Genomic DNA, 22,713 nt, shown 5'->3' with positions numbered 1-22,713 from the left:
AATTTACTAAATATTGCAAGGTTGAGACACATGTATCTCAACATTCTCCCACTTGTCGAATACCTTGCAAGAGTCAGGGGATCCATATTACCACAGACTCAACAGTTAGGGGCCAAGAGGCCCATAGACTCCGAACACCATCTGAACTTCTCTGTGCTCACGGGCTTTAGATAATGAATCAACAACATTCACCAAAGTTTCTACCTTCTCTAGCTTCACCCTACCATCCTCAACCATATCTCTCACAAAATGATATTGTACATCAATGTGCTTGGCCCTGGCATGAAAAGTCGGGTTCTTCGCTAAGCAGATTGCACTCTGACTATCACTATAAATTGTCATTGCACTCTGTTTAAACTCTATATCTGAACATAATCTCTTAAGCCAAATGGCTTCTTTGCAGGCATGAGTAGCTTCCATATACATTGCCTCTGTAGTGGACAAAGCGACCACAGCCTGTCGCTTGCTCATCCAGCTAATTGCACCACCAAATAATGTAAACACATATGCACTGGTGGATCTTCTTCTATCAACATCACCAGCCCAGTCTGAATCCACAAAGCCTCTAATATCCAGGGAATGTTCATTTCTTGTTCCATGAAAACATATAGAGTACTCTGAGGTACCCCGCAAGTATCTAAAAACTCTTTTTACTACATCCCAATGTGCTCTTCTTGGATTAGACATGTACCGGGAAAGTACTCCCACTGCTTGGGCAATATCTGGTCTTGTACAAACCATAGCATACATCAAACTTCCAACAACACTTTGATATGGTACTCAACTCATCTCTTCCATGTCCAATGCGAATGTAGGACACTGTGAACTAGAAAGCTTTGTTCCCATTGTAACAGGAACACTCAATGGTCTAGAATCTTGCATATTAAATCTTCTCAGAATAGTACCAACATACTTACTTTGGCCTAGCCAAAGCTTTTTGTTTTGTCTATCTCTTACAATCTATCTCTTACAATCTCCATTTCCAGAATGTGTCTTGCTACACCAAGATCTTTCATATCAAATTTTGCCGAGAGTTGAGATTTTAACTCTACAATCAAACCTTTTCCTTTCCCAATAAACAACATGTCATTTACATACAAGGTAATAACCAGGAAATGATCACCATCAGATTTGAAATATATACAGTGATCAGATTTAGACCGCACAAACCCTAAACTCAATACATATGTATCAAACTTATGGTACCACATCCTAGGACTTTGTTTTAAACCATACAAGGATTTCTTCAACTTACAGACCAAATTACTTTTACCTTTTACCACATAGTTCTCTGGCTGTGTCATATAAATTTCTTCCTCCAAATCTCCATGAAGGAAAGCAGTTTTTGATCCATTTGTTCGACCTCTAGATCATAAGCTGCTGCAATAGCAAGTAAGAAACGAATGGATGTCATTTTGGCTATAGGAGAAAAAATCTCACCATAATCTACTCCCTCAACCTGGGAGTAGCCTTTTGCAACCAAACATGCTTTGTATTTTTCAATTCTTCCATTTGAACCTATCTTCCTTTTGAACACCCATTTGCAACCAACAGGCTTTCGTCCTTTAGGCAATGGTACAAGGTCCCATGTGTCATTCTTCTTAAAGCTGCCATCTCTTCATCCATGGCGATTTTCCAGGACTCTGAATCATTCATACCAAGAGCCTCTCCTATAGATTTCGGTTCATCAATATTAGCATTCAAAGCAAATATACATCTCCAATCATCAGGAGACTATCCATACCTTTCAGGTGGTTTTCTTTGTCTAGTAGACCTTCAAACATGTTCAAGTTCAAGTTCTTCTTCTTCCTCTGATGATTCAGAACTCGTAGAGCTCTCATCAACTTCTTGTCTTTCTAAGGGCCTTGACTCAACTTTTTCAGCTGTAGCAGGCAGTTGAATCGCATCTTTCTTTTCTTCCTTTTGTTCTAGCTACACTGTAATAGAAGAAGACTTAGTTTCTCTAAAAATAACACTTCTGGAATAAAATACCTTTTGTGCAACAGGATCCCAAAGCTTGTATCCTTTCACACTATAACTGTATCCAAATAATATACATTTAACAACTTTGTTATCCAATTTTGTCTGCTTCTCCTTTGACACATGGGCATATGCCTCACAACCAAAAACTCTCAGATGACTAAGTGAAGGCTTGTGGCCCGACCACGGTTCCATTGGCATTTTATCAACAAGAGCTGATGTAGGAGACCTATTTATCAGGTAGCAGGCAGTGGCTATAGCTTCAGCCCAGAACTTTTGTTCTAGACCAGCACCACTTAGCATACTCCTAGCCTTCTCCATCAAGGTCCTGTTCATTCTTTCTACAACTCCATTCTGTTGTGGAGAATACGGAGTTGTCTTCTGTCTCTTAATGCCACAATCTTTATAAAATGTGTCAAAATCATTGGAGCAATATTCACCGCTATTATCTGTCCTTAAACATTTTATCTTCTTTCTAGTCTGCAACTCAACCATTGCTTTAAATTCTTTGAAACGACTGAAAACTTCAACTTTACTCTTAAGAAAATAAACCCATGTTCTTCTACTGAAATCATCAATGAAAGAGACATAATAAACTGATTTACCAATAGAAGAAACATCAACTAGACCAAATACATCCAAATGGATTAGATCCAAAACACTTGAAGACTTATAAGAACTGGAGTAAAACTAAATGCGGTTTTGGTTTCCATAAATACAATGCTCACAAAAATCAAATTCAAGATTGCAATCATTCAACCCATTAACAAGGTTCCTATTTTTCAAAGTTCGTAGACCCTTCTCACCTATGTGGCTGAGTCTCAGGTGCCACAACATTGTCTTCTCTACAGGCAACTTTGATTCGGTAGATAGAGCACCCTTGGGTACCCAAAAACCATGACCATCTGCTGAAAGAGACAACCTCTCCTTTTCCAACATAGTCTTTATCACATTCTTATCAGAAGTGCTATTGCACTCAACTGTGCATGCATCAAGCTGGTACAATGTACCCATTTTGCTTCCTCTTGCTATTACCATAGTACCTCTCACCATTTTCACACCTGGTTCAGAAAACTATGCATGCAAACCCGCATCTATTAGTTTGCTAACAGATAACAAATTTCTTGCTAGTCCCGGGATATGCAAGACACCATCAAATCTTCTAGTTCTACCATCAGAAAATTTAACATGAACATTTCCACGACCAACAATATCAAGAAAGGAGTTATCACTCAAATACACCTTACCACGATCAAACTTTTCATACTTACTAAACCAGTTTCTAATAGGAGTCATGTGGAAAGATGCACCTGAGTCTATCAACCATGCATTGTCACCTGCACGAGTGGCCAAGGCTGCAATAAAAGCATCTCCATCTTCCTTCTCGGACTCAGAATCAGAATCTTGCTTCTTCTTCTTTTTCTTCTTTTCTTCTTTACAGTCCTTTCAGAAATGTCTGGGCTTTCCACAATTCCAACAAATTACCTTGGAGTTACCAGGAGATTTTAATCTCCCCTTATTCTTGGACTTAGAACGGCCATTCTGCTTTTCATTCTTACCTCTTTCTTTTGGTCTTCCTCGAACACTCAAAGCCTCTTTGGCATTCAAAGAGACCTTCCTTCTCATCTCCTCAGAAAGTAGAGAACCAACAACATCCTCCATCTTCAAGACAACTACAGTGCTCCCTATGGCCATCACAAGGCTGTCCCATGAGTCTGGCAACAAACATGGCAGGATTTGGCACCTTTCTTCTTCATCCATTGGTACGCCAACTGAGGTCAACTGAGTCACCAACATATTAAAAATTTCCAGATACTCAGAAATTCATCCACCTTCTTCCATTCTCAAGGAATGCAACTTCTTCCTCAAGAAAATTTTATTCATAAGTGATTTTGCTTGGTAGATCTCACTTAGCTTCTTCCAAAGCTTCTTCACAGTAGATTCTTCATGGACATTAATCAAAATTGAGTTTGCAAGGCACAATCTTATGAGACCTTTAGCTTTTCTATCCATTACATCATATTGTGCAGCTAAAGTCGGATCTACGGGCCTCGACTTATTCTCATCGACTGCATCCCATAGATCTCGATCAATCAACAGATCTTCCATCTTCAGCTTCCACATTTCAAAGTTTGTGCCAGAAAAATTCTCTACATCAATCCTCTCTGATATACTTGCCATCTTTACCATCCTGCAATACATAAATGAAATACTCTGCACAAGCTCCCACTCAAACCTTGATTAGCTCAAAAAACCCCATACCCAACAAATAGAACCCAAAATGGCCAGGCTCTGATACCACTTGTAAGGAAGCAAAGGTGTGTGGAAACGCTTCCTACACTAATCTTGAGAGGATGATTATGCAAATTTCAACTTAACTATCACAGAGATCACAAGAAGCACATAGAGTAGAAATAAAACAACAAACACATAACACAGTGATTATCGTTGGAAAAACCCATACGAGTGAAAAACCCCACACTCTAAAACCTGCATAGTATATTAACAAATCAACAAGAGATTACAATACACTTGCAATGCAAGTTCTTACAAGAGCATCACCTCAACTCAAGCTTGGAGAGACTTCACTTGCATCCTTCTAGCACCTAGCCTTGCAAACCAAAACTCCATGATACAAACTCTTCTCCAGGCCCTCATTATATAGGAATTTTACAACCTGGAAACCATTTGTGGTTTTACAATACCATGGGCAAAACCTCCATGACATGTGTTTCCCACCCTTGACATTTGTTTTTCCAAGATAAGAAAACCAGGTTAAAAGTAGTTACTCACGTCCAAACTCTTATCCCCTATTTTTGACCCTCATAACCAACATGAAATGTGTCATATAATCTCTAAAAATGGCCCTCCTATATTATTGTATGGACAAGGCATCTTTTAACAACTCTTATACCTTTTTCCAAGGCACCGACACATGGGAAACCTCCCAACTACATTTGGAACAATTTACTAAATATTGCAAGGTTGAGACACATGTATCTCAACAATATTAACTCCCCATTCCTTATTTTATCCCAGTATTTGACCATCAAGGATCAAAGATTAGATTTAAACTTTTCTATTTAGAAAAGGTTAAAGCCAAGTCTTGACCCCCGATGCCCTACTCCTACAATCTTCTTCATCCCATTCACCATTCCTTATTAGACATGTGGGGTCAGGGATACACCTTAACCCTTTCCATTTGGAAAAGGTTAAGGTGAGTCCTTTAATCTTTATCATTAATTGTTTACACCATCTTCACTTCCCTTAAGCCTTTTGGGGGTTGAGGATTATACTTTCCTTATAACCCTTTCCATTGAGAAAGTGTCATAGTGAAAGACTAACCCCTAACCACCGATCTATCCCTCATTTGTTCCCTTCAACCTTTGGAATTTGGTTTTATCTCTTTCACTTTTCCCTTTTAAACAATGAATGGCAAAGATCGATGCCCGATCCCCAACTCTTGACATAGATTTATTTTAGCATGTTCAACACTTTATTGCAATAAATGCTTCATAAACTCTCTCTACTGCCAAATCTTGAGACATGTAGCTATAAGGGTGAATTTAATGTGTTTTACATATTATCATAGGTGGAAGTTAGTGCCATGATCATTTATTATTCTTTTATGGTCCTTTGTCAAAAACCCATATGCAATTCATGGATTTTATGGGAATTTATCCTCTTGATGCATATATACTCATAATATCATCTTGTTAGGGTATGTTGGAGGTCCTTGGCATGCCCTATTAGGTCCCATTGAATACCTCTAGTTCTTTTTAAATTGACATCTCTCTACACTTGTAGGTTGGCATGAAGTTAGGGTTTCTTCCTCCCTTAACATATTTCTCTTTCTTGGCATTTGGGAATATATAAATATGCTATTTAGCCTCATTATGAATGGTTATATCCCTATTCATTGGGCTTTCCTATACTCTACTGCATTTCTCTTGTAGATGCTTGTTATTTTTTGGTGTTTGCAACTCTAAATCAAATGTCATCTTTTGAATGAATGGAAACAATTGGCATACCTTTTATCCATTTGAGTGTCCTATGTAAAATATTCTTACATCCATTTTGAATGTGTGTTCCATTATCTCCTACGTATGTATGATGTGTTTAATTTTAATATGAAAGTTAATTGGGGAAAATCTCTTCCCTCTTAGAATTCAATAAACCTAATCTCCATGATTTCTTTTAGGATCTAATATAAAAGGAAATTGTACATGTTTTCTTGATAGTATAATTTATTTATTGTGCTAATTTTGAGCAAGGAGAGATAATTTTAATCTTGGTGTATCACCTCCCTTTCATTTCTACAAAACCTTCCTTCTTTTTTCTTTTGAAGGTTGGTTAGAATAGGATTAGAGTAGGAGTTTCAACTGTTGGGTTAGAAGAATACTTGCACCCAAATTAGAAAGGACACTAGCCTTCTCTAAAGATTCAACCTTACTCACAAAGGTTCCACACTTTGAGGTTATTTTAATTGTGCCATTGGAATGCTAGATCTAATCTAATAGGGTGCAATTTCATGTGATAAGAAGTACCAAATAGTGGATGAGTAATGAGTAATTATCTACAAGAGAAGAAATACTATTTTATTACCTTTCTTAATTTCTAATTCATGATCATATTACTTTTTTGAAACATTTTAGGATTATCTCTTTATGTATCACATCTCTAGACACATGGGGTGATAGAAAAAAACATCTAACTTGTGGGCCATTTTGAAAAATGAGCTTTAAAAGGGTGAAAATTCAAAACACCTTAAAATGAAGGTTCTTCATCATTTGAAAGTCCCTTGCATACCACATGATTTGTCACTAGCATTCAATTTAACGTATTCACTTGATTAATGCTTGATGAGCTTTAATTATAGACACTTTTAATTAAACATCTAATTTTTATTTTGTTTAAATATATTCATTTGTTATTATCCGGGGTGACCTTCTAATGAAGAAATTTTACTTGAAAGTGGCATTCTAACAAAGGATATTTGATTGAAATTTCTTTAATTAAGGGTGTGTAAATCACATCTATATGGCACCCATTCCCCATGTTCACCTTTGATTGCACAAAAAAGTTAATTTTACATCATATTTTCTATAATTAAATAAAGTCATCACAATACAATATTTTGCATGAACATAAGTACAAGAGTAAGCTTTCAAATAAGTATAATTGATATTTTTTTCTTAATTATTATAATTATTTTTATTTCTCAAATAAAGAAATATTTTTATCAAATATAATGATCATCCATATTTATATCCTAGTTTCAAATTTATGTATGTATGTATGCATGTTTATATATATCTAAATATAGATGTATATGCGCACACACACACAGGTGTGTGTGTGTGTGTGTGTGTGTGTGTGTGTGTGTGTGTGTGTGTGTGTGTGTGATTATGTATATGTGTATATATATCTGTGTGTGTGTGTGTGTTTGTGTTTGTATACATGTGTGTGTGTATATATATATATATATATATATATATAGTTATTTAAGAATTTGATATTATTTCTACTCTAGCTTATATTTTATGTAACAATATTATGCTTTGAAAATACTATAGCTTCTATAAGAAACAACATGTACATGCATATTTATAGATTCTCACAATTTGTTGACTTACATTATCTTCAATATCTTAATAGTTTGGTTGTTTTAGTTAATAAGAAAGGAAACTTTCCCTATAATTAGTTGTTTCAATGACCCACTTAAACAAAAAGGTGGGGCACACCATTATGCTTCCACCCCATAATTTAATATATTTGGTAACCATACTAATACATAATCATTGCATCTTGTAATTGTTGACCTCAAAATGTTGGGTTTTGAAATTTTGAAAAAGAAGAACAAGATTATGCCAACCATCTTACCTAAGAACAATAGAAATTAAGCATAACAAATTTTGAAGAGAAATGTACCAAAATAAAGTGTACAATTAAATCTTAAATATGTGAAAATTAGAATTGTAACTGTAATCACATCCAAAATAAATAGATTGATAAAAACTAATTTAATTTAATTTTAAAAAAACATATAACATATGAAAAAAAATATATGATCAGATATTTGATCGGTAAGAATACCAAAATAATTGAATTATATACTAAAATCATATACCAAACGTATAAGTCTGAAATAAAATTTATTTTGTATAAATATGCAGTTTGCGTATGATTTTTGGATATATTTTTCTGTAATTGACCATAGAGCATTTCGCCTCCTACGAATTGGAAGGAGTCTCCCAAACAACCAAATATATGGTAACGCGAGTATTATCAAAAGAATAGATCAAAGAAAGACAAATACACAAACAAATAAATTAAAGATACGTAATGCAAGAAAGCAGCTTGAAAAAAATTAAGAAAATCTAATCCATTTCAATTTAGATTTGCGAACTTATCTTCACTTTGGCTTGCAAATTTTGTCCTGTCGCTCTCTTCCAAGAACACGGCATTCATTGCAAGGGTTTGTCTTTCACGAATCGAGATAGCCTTACACTTTTCTCCTAATGGTAGCCAATCCATTTGCGAATGATCCTCAAACATAGATGTAGATACCGGCGACATTTTCCAGACTATTTACAGCACAGATTTCGGATAAATGATGGAGGGAACACAAGAGGAGTTCCTCCAGAACTTATCGTGCACTCTGAGCATCTCTTTCGCCTTACTCTTTGTCTTGGGCGTACACTCGCTGTGCATTAGCATGCACAGCTTTGCCACTGCACCGATCTGCACCACTTCATTAATTATTTGCTTAGACGGAGAACATTTACAAAGCGACCACACGATCCGAACAGCCTTTTCTGTTGCCAAGGGGGAGACTCTAATTATTTTCTTAGAGACCGCAGCGATACCCATGGCATGGTCAGCCATGGCAGCCCTTCCTTCTGCACATCCACACAAAACATCGAGAAGACATAACATTCTCTCGCAGATGTTTTTTTTTTCCACAGTCTGATCCGGAAGCAATTCGATCAACGCAGAGACGGCACCCGCTTCGATTGCTTTCTTTCTGCTGCGCCTGCTGCTGTTGCTCATTGCGGTCAACACGTTGAGGGCGGCCATGGTTGCCTGGTGGCACACTTCCTCTGTCAACATCTCCAAAAGTCCTTCTATTATTTCCTCGTTGGCGTTCATAACAAATCGCTCAAGAACTTTTGTTGAGACCGACTGTAAGAGCATGGCGGCATGAAACCGGGCGTTTGAAGTGCCTCTCTTGAGAACGTAGGCGACAGAGGGCAGGCAACCGGCGGTGGTGATTGAATCCAACGTCTTGTCCCGCAAAGGAAGAGAATAAAGGATCCCCAACGCTTCCTCGCAGGCAGCGGCAATTTCATAGCAGCAACCGGCCTCGTCCGTTTCAGCACTATGGTTTTCAATCAGAAAGACTAAGGCAGCCGGTGCGTCAGACAAAGCGATAAGCTGTCTGTTGCCCTCGCTCTCTCCGGCTACAGACCTGAGTTTCTTCAACGCCTTCGCTTGAAATGCCGGAGCCGGGGACGATTCGATGTCTCGGAGCAACTTATGAAGTTGATCTGCGTCGAGTGGCGGCGGGGGCGTGGAGATCCGGTCGACGCCCTTTGAAGAATTGAGGTCGCACCACTGTTGGATGAGCCGCAACAACGTGTGATTCGGTGTGAGATCGGTGCTGTGAACGTGTTGCCTTGTGAGAGGGCAGGTGTTGTTCCCCAGCGTAAACATCCACTTCTCAATGCTCTGCCGGTCGTATGTCACACCAGTGCAGATCGTCACAGGGTCTTTCATCAGTTGTATCGATATCGGGCACAAGAAATACGAAGGGATTTCCACCTCTGCAGCTTCCATCTCTACAGCCGATTGTATGATACAGGCTATTGCTGGTATATTATGGAGGATACAGATTGTTTAATAGACTGGTTAGGCAAAAATCCCGGCGCTTGGGAAGAGAGATCGAGTCAAGGATTGATTAGAGTTTGTGTTCGGTGGGGTTGGTAACGGGGTTTTGCTCGTCAACTCTCTCTCGAATTATAAATATACTTGTGAGGCAGCCATGGAGAAAATATATTGGATGAGAACGTGAAAGTAGCACAAATACAGCACACAGCCGCACTCGACGCTGCCGTCCACATTTTTCATGGTAAGTTGCAGATAAGCAATGACGTAGATGGCTTACTTTTAACAGTTCCATCTCTTGATTATGCGCACGATAACAAGGCTGCACATTACCTTAGCGGGCCACCAATTCGAATAAACACGGCGAACAAATCTCTCACTGTAATGCTTCTCATATTAGGCAACTAAAGTTTAGTCTATGTTTGGTATGACTGTAACTGAATGCTAAATAATTATTATACAGCCAAATTTTGAATTTATAATTCTTTAGATGTGTGATGGTTACTAAAAAAGGGTAAAAGACATACAGTCAAACACTTCAATGTACGATAAATTATTAAGTCAACATCCGATTGAAGTTATTGCCTATCTATCATTGTGGATCTACATTTGACCAAAGAATACTCGATAAATGTTGTTCCCTTTAAGATCTCACAAGGATAAGAACTATCTTATTATTTGCAATTATAATGATTAGAACGCCATTAAATTATTTTTGTTCACCTTCTTCCACTGATGTGATGGAGTGGTAATAGATTTAAATTTGACCATCAATTTTTTTATTAGGCAGGGCATTATCAAGGAGAAAGGTATGGATTTAATTATTTTATTTTGGTATTTCATATTATTTTGTATCTAATGAATGCTTGATTTTATTATTTATTTTAGTTAATTTGAAGAATCTGCTAATATTAAACTTCAATGTTTCAATTTGTTATCTTAATCTTTTAGTTTAAATCTGTAGTCAACTGATTTTATAATTTCACGATCTTAGACTAGATGCACCTATAATTTCATCCCTACGATTAGATTGTGGGCTCAATGTTGTCCTCCAATTTGAAAAATTTCAACTATTATTTTTCAAAGCAACTATCCTAGGACATGACCGCTAACTATTGGTATCTGTATGAAATTTTTGAAGATAATGTATTATGTTGTATAATGTCACATTGATTATCATTGAGTATCATCTCAAAGTCAATTAATTGATTCCATGCACATTACAATATTAATAAACATCAATCTCAACTTACATCAAGCACAACTACTTGACCTATACTATTCCTTGTTTCATTATTTAATCTTATTGAATCAAACTACATTCATAAGTTATACTATAAAGAAAGTTGAATGCAGTTCTAACAACCTCCCAAAAGAGCTTATTGATACCACATTATCCTCAAACATAAATAAACTTATAAGTAAACCATTTTTACAAGTACTAAAAGATATTTTTTTACATCAAATGAAATTGCACCACCTAGGACTAAATCACACTACTTAGATGACATCACAAGAATGATCTAATCTTAGGTCACAAAAAGCATATGATCTATTCATCCCTGATCTTTAATAGCTACAAATTTCAATTCTTATCTCTTTATAACATCTCAATAGTTAAAATCAGCATCGCATTAATTTCTAAGTAATCACTAATCCTTCTTTTTTGTTTTAATTAATTTTAGATCACCAATCTTAGGTATCATATAATAAATTGAGTATAGTTCTAATTATTTTACTTTATTGGATTACACTATCTAAATTAATTGTAGAATGAATTTTGTTTCTCCACACTTTTCAAAAGTGTAAATTTACATATCCCCATCCTTTAGAGAGTTATTTTTTAATTTTTAATTTTGATTTTTTTAAATTACCCATTCCTAATTTAGAGAATTAAATTTCTAGGGACACATCTTTATATTTTTTAATGATGTATGCATAAAAATTGACCGTTGATGATACTTCCTTTTATGCCATGCACCATGATAGCCTTTTGTCTACCAAATTATACTCTTGTAATGATATCTCTATTGATTTGATTAGTAATAACTATTAAAAGCTAAAAAAGAATTGTAGAACAAGAATACTTCCTTTTATGCCATGCACCATGATAGCCTTTTGTCTCCCAAATTATACTCTTGTAATCATATCTCAATTGATTTGATTAGTAATAACTATTTGAAAAAGAATTGTGGAACAAGAATGTAAAATGGAAAAGTAGATCTAGCATTTGTATCATTCTATATTTTCAAATAGTACATAAATAAAAAATAATTCAAGAATTACTATATATCTAAAATATTAAATCCTCATTCTAACATATTGTAGTGAAATAGAAGAGATAGAAATTAAAAAACTAAAATTTAAAATAATTTCAGAAATGACATCAAAAATAGAATTATTAGCTTGGATATTATTGAAGTTGTGATCTTCAAAACAAGATACAAATGGTTGTAGGTAACTGAAAGTGATTTTTCCACCAAAATTAATGATTTCTATGAATATGGGGCACAATTGCTACACTAGGGGGTGCTTCTTCTTTGTAAAATTCATTATAACTCAACTACAAGTACACAAGTGACCTTGATCCTAATAACTCTAAAACAATGAAAGATCATTAATCTCCATACATTCCTAAATATAAGATATTAATATCGAAAAGTAGGGGTGGAAAAAATATTTATGGTATTTAAGATGCTACCTCAATCAACCCTTTATTGAGTATTTTTTTTGTTCTGTAGAAAAACAACTTATAGAAAATTATTGAGATTGTTTATAGCTCTAGTGATTATTTACATGATATACCAAAGAAATATGTAAGAAATAAAATCATAGGAGTAATGCCTAAGAAAAGTGGTGTGTTATTGTGATGAAGGATAAAAGGAGATGGGAAAGGTGAACACAAAGGGTGAATAAGAGGATCAAAGTATTCATATTTAGATAAGGATTTAAAGGATACAAATTTTCAAGTTTGGGGTTGAATTCAAGGTTTTCTAATGTCTCGTGGAAGATAAAAATAGGAAGAAAAAGACATGAAAATTGTAATAACCCACCATAAATGAATCAACAAAATTGAGTATTCTTTTTTTTTTTGTTAATGTAATCATTATGTTTTATTCAATTGCATACTTTGGGCATCCATCCATTTAGGATTAGGCATTCATCCATCTGGGATGAGCATCTAACCATACGGGTTAGGCAATTGTCCATACGGGACATAAGATTCCATCTATCCAATACGGGATAGGCATCTACCCATACGAGGTAGGCATCTATCCAAATGGTATAGGCATCTACCCATACAAGGTAGGCATCTATCCAAATGGGATAGGAGATGCTCTGGCCAGAGACTTAGACTCATCGGGACCATTCAGGTCCTGAGCCACTCACTAAGTACTACACTCTTCTAACAAAAGTGCACCGAGGTCGCTGTCCTTAGGAGTAATTAAATAATACAAGCTTGAATTCCACCTCGAAATTTGGCTTAAAGCCTCGGGAAGTCAAGCGAATCCATACGGGATTCCTTCCGAGTATGCATTGAATTTCTTTTTCAATTTAATTATCTTATCTTTCAATTAGGATTCTCACTCAACCAAGCCTAGACCCCACCCTCGAATGCCTAAGTACGAGGGACAACTCCGTCCCAAGACTACCTACATACCCGCTTCGGCACGGGATCAAGGCGTAAAGTATGTAGTTCTATTTTCTATTCTATGGTTTGATGTAAACTGATTTGTGGGTATGTAACCCTTTCTAGAGTCAATGTCCCAGATAGTTTCTCTGTGGTTGCTACCCACGATGGTAGCGCTTAAGAGAAGGCTCAAGATGGCCTATTTCTTGTGGCCTAAAAATAACTAGATCCTAATCATGAGCGTCACCCTTAACCAAATTGCAAATCACCAATATCCCTTCAAGATAAAAACAAGAAACCAATTTCATAAAAGCATTTAACTTGACCATCCCTAAAAGGGGTTTACTATGGTTTATCTCAACGGATGCCAAAATCATTTAAAAGTTATCTTATTAAATTATCGATCCAAGGGGGATTACCCGCCCCTTGGATTTTAACTTCCGAGTGTCCCTTATTACTCCCCAATGATTTATAGGGACGATGCCATAGATGTCGTTGATGTAGCTTTATTAGGCATTAAGTGCAGTAGTTCAACACGACGACATTACCTGTAAGCCTGACCCAGAGGCACTGTATATACCGAACGCTACTTGGTTTTGGTTTTCCAACTTCCTTTATTTAGTTTTCTAAGTACGAAAACATCATGCTTGAAAATAATCATGAAATGAAAGCGTAAAATTTTAATTAATTGAAATAACTACTTGGAGTATAATTTGCATAATAATGACCATCACGAAACTTGCATAATAGTAATTACATGTGTACCTGCATGAAAAATGTAATTAATCCATAAATAATTCACATGCTATGAACCATCAATGAAAGTAATTAATCTATGAGAAATTTGCATGCCATAAGAAGATTTAGCGAATCCAAAATAGAGATTAAATTTAAGCATTTGGTTCAAATCATATTAATGTAAATTAATCTCTAAAGGCCAATCAAGTGTCCCAATGGTTCTTAAATTGATTGAATAATTCAAATTAAGAGAATATAGTCTACAATTATAAAGTTTACTAAGGATAATTTAATTATGAAGTTGCTACACATTAATCCCAATTTTTTTTTTAAGTCAAAATTCAATATCTTAAAATTTACACTAAGGAAAAAAAATCAATATTTCCTAAATGTCATTATTAGCAAACTTAAAATTTAAACTAAGTAATTAATATTAATTAACTTAGATTATTTGTTTAACCCAAATTAAAAACTTCAAATTGCTTGATAAATAAAACTAACTATAAATGGGCGAAACTTTTTTTTGAAAAGTTAATAGAGCACGGGGTGGGGACCACGAGTCCCATCACCCCTGCGATCCTGCATGTGCAGGCCCGCAGGGTTGAGGAGACACCACGGGCCCCTCCATCCCCCCTGCGGTTACAATAACGGCTGCTTGCGTACCATTGCTAGCCGCCCGAAATAATTTTCAGATGTCGTGCATTGCAATGTTTAGTAAATTTTGAAGTTTGAAATAAATTTTTATGTTATATATATATATATACATATATATATATATATATATACATATATATATATACATATATATATATACATATATATATATACATATATATATATATACATATATATATATATATACATATATATATATATATATATATATATATATATATATATATATATATATATATATATGTATGTATGTATATATATATATATGTGCATTTTTATATGCAAGAGGATTGCATTTCCAGATTATTAAAAATCACACAGAGAAGAGTAGATAATAGGTATGTAAAAAAAAAGAATATTAATGTTAGAGAGAATATAGATTAAGTTCCAGGGACGAAAATACAATAGAGAAATAACCAGAGAAGGATTATTTATTCCTTTTGTTCTTTACATAGGGAGATTTATTCACAGAGAAGAGAGATAAATTTATTTGTACACACAGAGAAATTTATTCACAGAGAAGAAATATTAAATATATATATATATATATATATATATATAGATATTTTTTTTTTACAGAGAATTTAGATAACTAGAAAATGAGAAAATCACAGAGGGAATAATCACAGCGAGATCTCTTCAAAGGATAAGTTTCAGATTTCTAATCAATAACCAGATAGGTGATTCTAGAGAAAGGAAATAAAGATGGTTCTGATTTAGTTCTTCAGCAAGAATCAATCTAAAATTTAATAAGAAATTTTAAACAATTTAATCTAATTCTTATCAAGAATTTGAAATATATGGATCTAACTTCTTAAACAAATGAATCTAATTCTTATCAAAAAAATTTGAAACAAATGATTCTAATTTCTTAACAAATTAATCTACTTCTTATCAAAAATTTGAAACTAATGGATCTAATCTCTTAAACAAATTAATCTAATCTAATTTGTAGCAAGGATGAGATGTATGAAAAACTAAATTGAAATAACCTAGATGCTTGAAAATGGTGTAGAACCCCCTATGAATCTCCCTTGATCCTTCAAACTTGAAAGAAGTCCTCCAAAGCAAAATCTTAACTGAAAAATGAAATATGACTACAAAAGAAAAATTTACTTGAAGAATTTCTTTATGGAATAACCAACTCCCTTTTTTGAAAACTTGTATATCTTTTATAAGAAAAATCCCCAAATTCCACTACTTAAATTTTTAATTAAAAAAAAGAGATTCTCTCCCAAATTGGGCCTTCATGCAAATTGATCAGACTTAGTGGGAGGAGTTACATGCAAGGTGGTGGAGAAGCCTCTAGAAGCTTCTTATTCTTCCTACAACATGTGCCATGATTTGGGTGAGTAAATTTAAATAAACAATTAAGAAAAAAAAGTATATTTCTATGTGTGTGTGTGTTTTATTATTTTTATTTCTTTATAATATTCATTCAATAGTTTATCAAAAAGAAATATAATAGAGTTTGTATTTAAATCCAAAGGTGATAAAGGAGGGTTGTGACAAAAATGACAACCGGGAGGGAAGAATAAAAGTACAAAATAAATTAGAGCTTTAATAAAGACTCTATAGCTTTAAATATCCACTTCTAAGTCTCTTTCCCTCTTTCCTTGATGATCAAAATATAATTTTCCCTTTTAGAAGCGTAGAGTGGAAACAAGGTTTCAAATTGATAAAATTACAAGTGAAAAGTGGGAAAAGGATTGTTGAATATGAATCTATACTAAGTTTTTAGATATGAATTAGGTTTAGGGAAACTACAAGTGAGGAAAAAATTGGTCAAGGAAATTAATAAGGGTAGATGATCCTAATAGATCATAAAAATTATAATAAACATGTAAACATGGATTTTTATGAACAATAAATTAGATTCTGGAAAAATAAATAAGTTCTAAGTATTGCATAGGTTGCAAAGGTAGAAAAATTGAAATATATCTAATAGTTGTGGAAGTGTCCTAGAATATATGATACTTGTAGAATCTTCAATCAATAATAATATCATGCAAGAATTCATAATATAAATTGAAAAGTACTGTGTACAACTTCTGGTGATGATCAAAGATGCAAATCTTCAAGAAAGGAAAAGTTCATTGTAAAGGAAATATCTAGAAACAAGGGTAGAGGGATCCTTATCAAGGATACATTGATATCAAAGAAGGCAAGTGAGGGGAGGACCCTTGTCTAAGGATACCTATCTCTAGAAAAGGAAAGAGATCTTCAAAATAAGAATGCACATAATTTTGAAGATAAGGAGAGGAGATCCTTAAGAAATGATGCAAACTTCCAAAGAAAAGGAGAGGTGATCCTCAAGCAAAGATACACACCTCAAAATGAGTTGGCCATGATTCTTCAATGAATAGGGAAGGGAAACCACTCTAAAAATAATCATGTTTCTTACACTAGAAAAATAATGGTTGAACATGAGATTGTACCACTCTAATTGAAAATGAGTCCTCATATAGAGCTACAAGTGTTGTGCATATTGAGGAGAAACATAATAGGAATAAGTGCTATTTAGATGCAGAGTATGACAAAGTTCTGATTAAGTAGATTGAGAATGGGCCTAAACCCTTACATAATGACCAACTAGTAGAAAAGAGGGGTCTTACGATCTATGAGAAAACCTAGAATTAAGGACTAGGAATAGAAAAAAAGAGTAGAGCTAGACGAAAAAATGAATAAAATTAAACACCAAAAAAGCACTAGCCCCAAGAAGAACCTATGATTACCTAATAGACTAGAGATTATAAGCACAGACCACTCTTGATTGAGAACATTCAACTACTCTAGAAAGGATATATTTTTAACATCAAAATTTTACTTCATAAGGGTAGTGACTTGGGAATCGATATTAGCAATAGATTTTTTGATAGACATTTCCAATGAAATAGTAGCAATCTCCATAAACCTCTTATGCTTGTCATTCTTCCTTTTCAACTCCTAATGCAACATCTACATCAAGGCCATCGTCTTGTTAACCATATCCCTTTTGAAAGAAATAATTTAATCTGTGTTACACATCAAGATATCCTACTTAGCTTAGAGAGAAGAGATATACATATCAATGTTCTTCCTATTCTCCCTCGAGACTACAATAGCTTTAGGACATTGAATTCCTCCTCCAAGGAATCTAATTTGTTAAGCCTCTCAGCCAATCGTGTGTCATGGACCAAACCACCTCATCTTTAGCTATAACAGGATAGTCACCATCCCTCACTTTTGCCTTTCCCAAAGCCTCAAGTTTATTAATTTTACCCTTTGTAATGTTCAATCAGACTAGAAGTCATTTGATTATCTCATTCTAAGGTTTATAAGCCTTGTAGAGATCATCCACCTTCTTCATAATCTTAGGGAGACAAATGCAACTGAGGGGAAACATAGGAATTAGGAGTGGGCTCCCAGAGTGGTTTATTAGGGGTAACCCAAGTAACAGTAAGATGGACATTATTAGGGGACCACTCAAAGGAGGTTGACCAAGAGGAGGAAGAGTCATATAATTTATGACTTCTTGGTCCCCAGAAGTAGTGAAATTTTGCTTTTACTAGGATAGAGAAGGGGAATCAACATTGTTCAATTTTGTAGTGAACTAAAGGTTGATACAAGAGGGCACAATTATAGGGGTCTTGGCCTTAGCCAATGTGGACACACCCAAGGATTTAAACTCTAGAAGATAATTTAAATCCTCAACTAGAGAAGGGTTATTCTAGGGACTATGAGCATGGGAGAAGAATAAAATAAAATTATATAGTCTAAATATCAAACCCTCTTGAAGTGATAGCCCATTATTTTTTGACTATGCCATCACAATCGATGGAGAAAGAGAAGAGAAAACCCTAAAAGGAAATTTCATCTTTATGTCTTGTATAAATTGGTTGAGCATAGGAAAGATTTTAGAAGGGAACCTCTTAAACCAACCATCAAGAGTCATATATCTCATCAAGAACTCAACAACACCCTTCCACTCCCTCAAGCTATCCACTCTATTAAATCCATTTTGTAACAGAATGATTTTATCACCACCCATTAGAAAATTCTTTGAAATCTTCTTTGTAGTTGCTAGATTTCTTTGGGAACACAAAACCTTTCATTGGAAGACTAGTACCATCCAAAAGGAGATCCATCAATATAGTAAAGGACAATGAAGAGGTGTGTTGGCAACAACAATTAAGAAAAACTGGGGGGGGGGGTGTGAATCTAGTTTTGTTGGATCAAAAGAATTTAGCACAATCTCATATCTAATTAACTGCAGCAAGAATACAGATAAACACAATAACAACAACACACATAACACCAAGATTTTTGATGTGGAAAACCTGGTTAAGGGAAAAACCATAGTGGGAACCTACCCAGAATGAGATAATACTCTATAGTAGTATGTGTAAATATTATAATGGGAAATGCACATGCATTTAGGCACACTGCCTAGAGCTCACTGCTCAAAATACAATGACCCAGAGGGCTCCAATCTCAAGGAAGGTTTACTACCTTACAATAATATTCAAACTATAATCTGGATAATATGAACTGCAAAGATAGAATCTACTAATGACTAATAACCGTTTTGGTTAAGGGCATTTGTCTGTCCTACAACAATCTTTGCTCAATATACCACATCAAAAGATGAATTTATTTTTTCATGCACACACCATTGTTTGATAATACAAACACCATATCGACACCCAAAATTCATGAATATAACACCTATTTATACAAACTATCAACCTTGACTATAAGGTCAGCCGAACCCTCAACCCCTAATTACAAATTTACATCACGATTCATAAATCAACTATTAGACCAATACAATGACATAGAAAAAAAACATGGACCTAAATCAAATCCTCAAACATGCAACACCACCAAAAATCTCGCCAAGATCAACAGCAACACGTTACACCACCAAAAATACCGCATAAAATAAAGAATATCATCGGGCCCATAAGATCTTTAAGAACACGCACCATGATCAATGAAGACCATAAAAAAATACAGGGAATGATCAAGAAACACCAACAAGCACGTTAGAACCATCCACAATAGCTGCACCAACACCACTAAATCAAATCTTCATTGATCAACATGCTAATATTCAAGAACACTTAACAACAACGATTCAAACTAGAAAGATAACTTGCGAAGTACCAAATCACGAACCATCTAAAATGAAGATACACTAGAAAATCCAAAACACTCTCCCAAATCTGCTACCAAAGATATGATCATACCAAAGCACAATAGATTAAATATTGTAACACTGAACACTAAAAACTAAACTTCATATCGCAATCCACATCTCAACCAAATCACCACACAACATAATGGAATCAATAAAAAATGAAGTATCTCTAGTTGATTCAACATCCCAAACAGATAAACCAACCAGATCAACTCACTGCAATCACCAGATTACCAAACACATCAAAGAATGGGAATATGTCGACATCAATGACAACAACATATCCTAGCAGCAACAATATCCAATAATCTCCCCTTTGGAATTGATGGAAACATATGAATGTGAAAAAAATCAATACAAAGGAATGAATTAATAGCAGTAATATCCAACAAACTCCCCCTAAGATCATGCACACAAAGCTTCAAAGATAAGGCAATTTTTCACATGCTTCTCTCTCCCTTTGACAACAATGCCAAAGACAAAATATAGATCATGCTTCTCTCCTCAAACCGAATAATCTCTCCCTCTAAGAAGAATAATGTCCTCCTTAGGATAAACTCACAACTCTGAACATATAAACCACTCACTGACTACTTGGGCTAAGTAGCAACACCCACTCATCAACCCAGATAAGAAGATAAGGCTCTAAAATCCATGAGATTGATGCATCTCCATGTATATAGTTCTCATCAAGAGGTGAAGAGACCCCTAGCTTGTCTCTCAAATAGAAATATGTATTTGCACATAAAGGCCTAATTCCATTCCTTTCAGAAAATGAATCAGACTCTCCTGATGTGAATTATCCTCCTCTATCAGATCTCAGACACTTAATATTCAAACCTGTCTCAGTCTCTACCTTAGCTTTCAATATCTTGAATTTCTCTAGTGCTTATGATTTCTCCCTTAGAAAGGTAACTCACATTATTCTAGAATAGTCATCAATCAACAACATGAAGTACTTGTCACCCTGCATGCTTCTCACTCTAGTAGGACAACACAAGTTAGTATGCACAAGATCTAATAATCCATTAGATGAATACAACTTACTCTTGAATCTAGTTCTTGTTTGCTTTAGCAAATGAAATTCCTTACATACTGGATTAGATGGCTTCATAATTTAAGGAAAATCTCTAACAACTTGAGTAGAGATTATTCTTATCTTGCAGTCAAAATTAAAATGACACATCCTTCTATGCCATAACCAACTTTCATCATTCTGAGCAATCAAATAACTTTTCTCACCAACATTCAAGTGAAAGATATTACCTTTAGTCTTAGACCCTAATGCAATCTCTATACCAGAGGTATTTAGAACCTTGCATTTACCATTCTTGAATTGCAAATCATATCCCTTGTCAACCATCTATCCAACACTCAAAAGATTGTGCTTCAAACCTTCAACATATAAGACATCATTAGTATTATGCTTACCATCAAAATAAATTGAATCTCTACCATGAATCACACAAGCTTTATCATCCCCAAATCTCACTATACCACCATCATACCTCTTTATATTCATAAATTTTCTTTTATCACCTATCATATGATGTGAACAACCTCTATCAATTGCCCATTCATCTTTCTCTTCAATCTTAGCAGCCAAACCTTTATCCTCAACAATGCAGCTTATAGAATTCACTGGTACTGAATCTTCTTCCTTGATAGCAATAAATACAAATTCATCTTTTGAATTTCCATTATCTAATTCTTCATCTATTACACCTTCATCAACAATATAGTAACATCTTTTCTGATATTTGAACTTCTAGTTAGGCTTATATGACTTATCAGTCTTTTCATGCTTCTCATGTCAATCATACTTATAAGATCTATCACGCCTTTCACATTTATTATGCTTATCATATCTAGAAATTATTTCAGAACACCTAGAAGCAAAATGTCATATCTTATTATAGGACAAACATTTCAAAGGTAACTTTCCATCATACTTACCAGCTCCCTTAGACAATCTCCGAGCCATAAGTATTTCAAGATCATCCAATTCTCTTTCTTGCTCTTCCATCTCTCTCATATCTCTCTCATATCTTGAAACTCTACATGAACATCTTCCGGATCATACTTTTGCTTCTCGGATACAAATGATTTAAATGAAGTCTCAAATTTACCATGTGATTCTTCAAATTCACTCAACTCAAATGCAGTAAGCTTACCAACCAACATGTCCCTTGTCACAGTAGTCACACTCTAGATTTCATCAATAGTAGCTACTTTATGCTTATAAGCATGAGGCAATTATCTCAGTACCTTAGCAACAATCTCATCTTCTTCAAGAGTTCCACATGCACATCTGATGTTCATGAAAATCTCATTCACCTTAGCCATAAAGGTTGTTATGTTTTCATCTTGTCCCATTTTTAATGCCTCGTACTTTCATTTCAAACTCTACAAATTAGCTACTTTGACTTGAGCATCTCCTTCATAAAAAATTTCTATTTTTTTCCAAATCTCATGTGTAGTCTGCAAACCCATCACATTAGTCATCTCTGAACCGGTCAAGGCACTCAACAATGCTTCCTTATCTCTTATGTTATGTTCAACATCCTTGATCTCAGCAGCAGTAACCGGTCCATTCTAAGGAATATTGTAGACATTCTTT

At 34.7% G+C, this 22,713-nt stretch overlaps 1 protein-coding gene across 1 annotated transcript; it reads right to left on the bottom strand.

The window, feature by feature from the left end:
- Positions 1–8,571: 8,571 nt before the first annotated feature.
- LOC131038179 (E3 ubiquitin-protein ligase PUB23) lies at positions 8,572–9,819 on the bottom strand. The gene has a single exon (XM_057970525.2). It carries the CDS (start codon positions 9,817–9,819, stop codon positions 8,572–8,574), a length of 1,248 nt encoding a protein of 415 aa, XP_057826508.2.
- Between the last annotated feature and the right edge of the window lie 12,894 nt (positions 9,820–22,713).

This window comes from Cryptomeria japonica, chromosome 11 (genome assembly GCF_030272615.1).
Source record: "Cryptomeria japonica chromosome 11, Sugi_1.0, whole genome shotgun sequence".
Classification (NCBI taxonomy): domain Eukaryota; kingdom Viridiplantae; phylum Streptophyta; class Pinopsida; order Cupressales; family Cupressaceae; genus Cryptomeria; species Cryptomeria japonica.
This window is presented reverse-complemented; position numbering and strand designations above follow the sequence as displayed.

Coding starts and splice junctions, on each gene's coding strand:
- LOC131038179 (XM_057970525.2), bottom strand. CDS start 9,819: ATGGAAGCTGCAGAGGTGGAAATCCCTTCGTATTTCTTGTGCCCGATA.